The 6,112-nt window shown below is 41.0% G+C and overlaps 1 protein-coding gene across 1 annotated transcript in view; it reads left to right on the top strand.

Moving 5' to 3' along the window:
- Window positions 1–200: 200 nt before the first annotated feature.
- LOC103776849 (excitatory amino acid transporter 5-like) overlaps window positions 201–6,112 on the top strand; it is a gene marked incomplete at its 3' end in the record, with an annotated part of 37,268 nt that continues 31,356 nt past the window's right edge. Inside the window, exons 1-2 of the mRNA XM_008944412.1 lie at window positions 201–341; window positions 1,382–1,461. Coding sequence (XP_008942660.1) covers window positions 201–341; window positions 1,382–1,461 — 221 coding nt within the window. The remainder of the gene's footprint in view (window positions 342–1,381; window positions 1,462–6,112) is intronic.

The raw sequence follows: 6,112 nt of genomic DNA, 5'->3' as shown, positions 1-6,112 counted from the left end.
TTGGTATTAATTTGGAAACAATAATGCCAGCTGCTTGCTCGGTGGCTATTGGCAGAGGGGTGACCTTGCAGGTCAGCTAAGCAGAACTGGAAGTGCTTTGATCTGATCTATACAGAGCTAGATCTGTCCACCCGAACAAGAGAAGGGAGTGAATTCTCTCTCCATGGGATGCTGATTCTTCTCCACAGAGCACGGACAGCATGGCAGTGGGTTTTGATGCAGTCCTCGCCCGGATCAAGGATGTTTTTAAGAGAAATGGTTTGCTCATTCTCTCGGTGTTGTCTGTCACCATCGGCTGTCTTCTCGGATTCTTCCTGAGGACCAGACGACTCTCCCAGCAGGTGAGTGTGGCCGTGTAGCACTGCACAGAAAATCCCACACTTATGTAACAAAAGACATAGCAACTTGTGGAACTTCAGGATGGACTTTTGAAGATAGAAAGCACGTATATGTGTTTGATGAATTTAATTTCATCTGTTTATTAATCTGCACTCTTCTTTGGGTATTTTCATGTCTTCTCAAGCAATCTGTTTGCGAAAGGTTCTGGTCTTTAAGACACTAATTCTAGCATAAGCACATTACAAGGTTGCAAGTACGGGTGATAATGGTGGACGTTCAAGCTAGATGAAATGTAGTGTCTGATACAGACCTGGTAAAACTGGTAGTGCAATATATTTCATGGATTTTATGTTACTTCGGAGCATGTATATCTAAAGAAAATACTGGTAATATTTTTCATCATCAGATGTACAGAGGTACAGATGTTTATATGACACCAATGGTATTTTGTATTAATAAATTTGAGATTTCCCATCATTAGCAGACCGTGCTATTAAAGTGACTTGGGGCTTTCTCCCCAGCATGCTTCCACTAAGCTCTTTGCAGATACTAATTTCTTTCTGCGTTATTAGTCAGGCAGAGTAGACAGGGCAACACACGTTGCTGAATGCATTGTTTGAGCTCAAAATATAAATCTCAGTTTAAAAATATGACTTTTAGTAAATGTGATGAAAATAAATTGTGTTCTGCTACTGCTCACCACTGTCTGAACACCTTTTGTGTCCAAGCTGTAGCTTCATAGACATCTGGAAAAACACACAAAATGCAGAATAAAGTGCAGGTTATTGACGCTAGTCCTGAAGAGATGGCATATTTCATTTTTTCCTTCCTTTGTAAAGGAACAATGTGGTGTGCTTGTTGAATTACAGTACAGTATGTAATTTAATTGATTTTTGAATCATCTTTTAAAGCCTATCTATCTTTGCCACCTTATATACCAAAGCTGCAGGTTTTACCACTGTTATCTGATCCACAGCTCTCGCAGGACTTGTGTAGACACTCTTTATCTCAAAACAATAAGCATCTCTCCATGTATTTCTAGGAAATTAGTTATTTCCAATTCCCTGGCGAGTTACTGATGAGGATGCTGAAAATGTTGATTCTCCCACTGGTTGTCTCAAGGTAAGTGAGGAAAATGATTGTTCCAATAGCTTTTGAAGTTTCCTAAATGAGACGCTATTTTAGTTTTAACTGAATTAATGTCAAAGTGCCAGAAGAATTACTGGCTGCTGTGCATTCGTATTCATAGTGGAGCTATGAACAGGGTTTTTGATCAATAGGATAATTTCTGCAACACCTCATATAGATATTATTTGCTTTAAAACATTGTTTTTTTAATTGATGTTTTCTCCTTTCCCTTGTAATGGGAGGACTTTTTCCTTCAAGATAAGTAGAAGTTAATTACATGGAATAAAGAGCCCACCTTATCAAAAAGCCTATCTTAAATCTAAATAATTGAAATAATACACTATACAAACAAAATTAAAAAGAACAGTTGATTTATAGTCTCTGCAGTATTTTGAGAGATGTGCTGTAGTATGATGAATATTAAAAAAATGCTGTGTCTCCAGTGAACCAATAATATATGCCTGGCTTCAGCTGGAAGTGAAAGTGGTTTCTCAGTACATTAAAGGCAGAACCTTTAATGGGGACACTTTATTAGTAGTAGAATTAATTATTTAGAACCTGGTACTGATGGATGGTGCATTGTAGCTGCTTTTGAGGTGGACAGGAATAACTTAGGATAGGTTTTTCTCTCTTCTGAGGTTGACTGTCTTCCAACTACCATCACAAACACACACCAGCTGGGTGGCCAAAAGCTCTCTCCTATACCCAATGCTGAGAGAAGATATAAAGACAGATGGATAATAGCAAAGCTAACTTTACCTTACCAGATCTGAGAAAAAATTCTTGCAATATTTGGCACCTTTCCTTGAAGCTTCAGCTTCTCAAGCCTAATACATACACCAGAACCTCATCTTCCACTTTAAGAAAAAAATACATTTCTATACTTAAGATCACTGAGAGATGCTGAAAATTAACACAACCCAACACTGATTTTATTTTTAATTCATCTACCTTGACATTTACCTTCAGGGTTTTTCACAGAATAAAGTTGAGCCATGGTGCCTTGTTCCTGAAACTGGCTGGAGGACCATAGACTCATATTTGGTTCTGGTCTGTCAGATAGAGAAGAGCAAGACAAAACATGTTAAGAGATTTCTTTGAGTGGTGGAAGGAGAATTTTCCAAGGAAAACAAAAAACTCACATGAGGAAGTAATGTACTAAGGAGGACAGAAACAGGGTTGGAGCAGAGTCACATGCTCTTCCCTAAAATGTGTAGTTCTTTAGAGTCTCTTGTGGGTTCTAGAGATGTCAGGAGAAGCAACAGCTCAGAAGAGAAGAGGTGCTCTGCCACAGCCTGTGCAGCCCTTCATAGCTCTGGGTTACCTACAGATGGGTCAGGAGTGGATCTCTGAGCTGCACTGTTAGAACTGAGGGACTCCATCTGCTGAGGAAAAAGGAGAAGAAACTTGACAGATCTTCAGAGAGATTAGCTCTCCTTGTGCAGCAGTGTGGGTCTGTGTCCCTGTATAACAAACTAACCACCACCTGCTACTGCAGAATGAAATTCCAGGTTTTTGCAAGCAAAAAATACTCAATATATAGTTACATTCTTGTACTTTTTTTTTTTTTTTTTTGGGGGGGGGGTTGGTTGTTTGTGTGTTTGTTGTTTGTTTGTTTGTTTTAACAAGTACAGTATTATGCATACATATATTTAACAAAATCATTAAGCCAGGGCTCTTTATTTTTACCAATCTGCATGTATATTTAAACTAAATTTCTTTGTGGATTTGGAATATTCTCAGCCTGTCCTGCAGGAGCCATGGCATTTAAATGATCTTTTAAATTACTCTCTATTATTGCTTACAAAAGCCACGGGCACCATAAAAAGAGCTCTAAATCTTACTCTCCTAGTTGAAAATAGTGTAAATTTTGCCATGAACTAACAAGCGTAAAAATAACTTGTAAGGAAAAGGAAAGGTGAGAAAGGAAGGTAAAAAGAGGCACTTGGTACAAAATACTCTGTCTCCAAGCCCAGAGTTTATCTTGAAGGGTTGTAGTAGAAGTAAATGTGGCAAGTATGTGGCTCAGAAGACTGACAGTAGACTAGAAAACCTTGCACTTATAGGTCACTAGCACAAATCCAGCTTTCAGCAAAAATGGATGAAGATTTGTTCTGTCCCTCTTTTGATGTGAAAGAGAGTTAAAACAGAAACTTTGAAGGTTGTATTCACTAGGAATGAGAAACTGATGATATAACCAGATATCTCTGGATAGTGTTTATTTTAAAAGTTCCTTGGATGTGGAAGAAATCAGTCAAACAGGAGAGACTTCCTTCAATGTCCAGTTCCTTGTTTTACACAACTCTGGCCCAGCACCTGGACGTGCTGCATCCCAGAGCTCCTGTGCCTGTTCCTGATGTCTCCTGTCACTTGTGGTCTTAATTTTTGTTTTCCCATAGACAGAAAAATCTTGAAAAAGCAACCACCAACCACTAGCCTGCCAGTTTGAACCCTGCAAGAGTTTTTGTTTTTGTTGTGGTGTGACCCTTCATTAAGGGTGGGGATTGGTGTTATTTCAGTTATCTGGTTACATAAACAAGCTTCATAGCATCATACAACAACTCTAAAATAAATATATATTTGTTACCCCATCCTCTGCCTGTGGTTTAGCCCTGCTTATACTTATTAGTATCCACTAGGTCTCATGTATAGTGTTTGCTCTTCTCAGCGATGAGAACAGGCACCCACACAGCAAAGGATGCCACTTCTATTAGCAACATGAAGAAAACAAATTCTAACAAATAGTCTGACAGTTTTTGTCTGCCCTAGGTATGCTCAGTCGTGAAGGGTTACAAGATCACATTTTAGACCCTGTGGTTACCAGAGGTACAGTGCTGATTATATGTATAAACACAGGGTACTATTTTTCAACCTGGGAGTGGGAATATTAAGAGAGCTTGGAGAGAATAGGAGCCAAATCTGAATTCATAGTTGCACATTTAGGCTCTGCCTGAGCTCTTACTGCAGTTGGACAAGGGGATGTCCTCAACAAGCCTGAAAGATTGACTGCAAGAGATTTGAAGTTCCCTGATTCTCTTTGGGACAGAGGTCTTGATCCTCATGTGACAACTGCAATGCAAATTATATGTTTTCCTCCTCACATGCAAAAGATTTCAATGCGTGGCAGTGACAGAGGTGGATCCCAGTGCATCCTGCCCCGAGTCCTCTGACGTGTTTAAAAAACCGTGGTCACAGGTTTTCAGGTAGACATCTGCTGATCAGGGGGCCCAAGATGCTCAAGTTTGTTAAACCATCTCTCCTTCCACCTAACGCGTTTCCCGGCGTGCGGAGGCTCGGTCTGCATTGCACCCTGCAGCCAGGCGGTGGCTCTGTCAGAGGACTGAGGAACCAGGAGTTGTTCCCGGTGCTCTCTCTCTGCGTCTGGGAGACCCTTCATCCCAGGTGCTTTCTAATAGTGCCGCCTGCCCAGAAAAGAATAAAATCTCTACTCTCTTTCACTGGAGTTAATTATAAACTTACAGACGTATGTAGCTCCCGCACCTGCAGGCAGTGCTTTCAGGACAAGCTGAGTGGCAGATACCTGGGCATCACTTTAGTTTCCTAAAGGCTTGAAATAATCATATCTAATGTCAATGTCTGCACTCTGCACGAAGCAAAAAATTGGGAGAGGAACAAACACTCGACTTTCCCATTAATATCTTCTCATATTTGCTAAAGATAATATAAACCCTCTGCCCAAATCCTGTCCATGCCAGCAGTGCGAGTGGCTGTTGTTGGCTCGAGCGCAGGCCAGCCATGCTGGCAGGTGCTGTGCCATAACTCCCACTGTCACCTCCCTGCAGACTGTCTGTGTCTTTGTGGCCATCCCTAGTCCCATCATCTTCATTGCAGGTTGCCAGTTTTGTACCAATTGACTTCCTGAGGGCCAGAAACCTGATTTTCAGTAAGCATGGACTGAAACTGGTACTGAAATCTTGTCTTGTAGAATGTCATATCTTGCTGTGATTGAGGTTTTGAAGAAACTGCAAACTGTCTGAAAAATTCACCACTGCTGAGGCATTTACACTTCTTTTTGGCATGGGTTCCTTCCAGCAGGCAGAGAGGTTACACTCTGGCACTTACCCCAGGAAGGAAATTCAGCTCTCCCCTTCTGTCCTCTGAAGGGCCACACGCACCAGACCTCCTGCTCTTCAAAGACTGACTGAAAAAAGTGTGTGCTGCAGATCTGTAAGGCAGGCTGGAGAAGACGCAGGGCTTGCAGCCCGTGGTTCTTTTTCAAGATAATACTACACGCATGCAGATTATTATTCCTTCCCTATATTCAACCATGTAGTTTCATAGATGTTACAAGAACTTAGTTCTGTCCTCTGGAGCCTTCCATTCCCTCTGCATCATTTGTTTTAAATGTTATTAGTAAGGGCTATCACACACAGAGCTTGACTGCATAAGCCTTGCCTCTTCAGGAAAGCAAGCTAAAGCCAAAGTTACATGGGCTTACACCAGCTGAACCTACTGAGTTCTCTTTGTCTTAAATGTCTGCCTATACAGGTAACAGAAAATTACATTCCTTATTTCAACACCCTCCTTGTTGATATTCTTAATCTTTTACCTGGTGATAGATACGTGGCTCAGTTTTCTAAGGCTGTGATTAGCAGTAAGACGTGAGACTGCCTGTGGGAAAGAG

This window comes from Merops nubicus, unplaced genomic scaffold (genome assembly GCF_000691845.1).
Source record: "Merops nubicus isolate BGI_N331 unplaced genomic scaffold, ASM69184v1 scaffold10930, whole genome shotgun sequence".
Lineage (NCBI taxonomy): Eukaryota > Metazoa > Chordata > Aves > Coraciiformes > Meropidae > Merops > Merops nubicus.
This window is presented reverse-complemented; position numbering and strand designations above follow the sequence as displayed.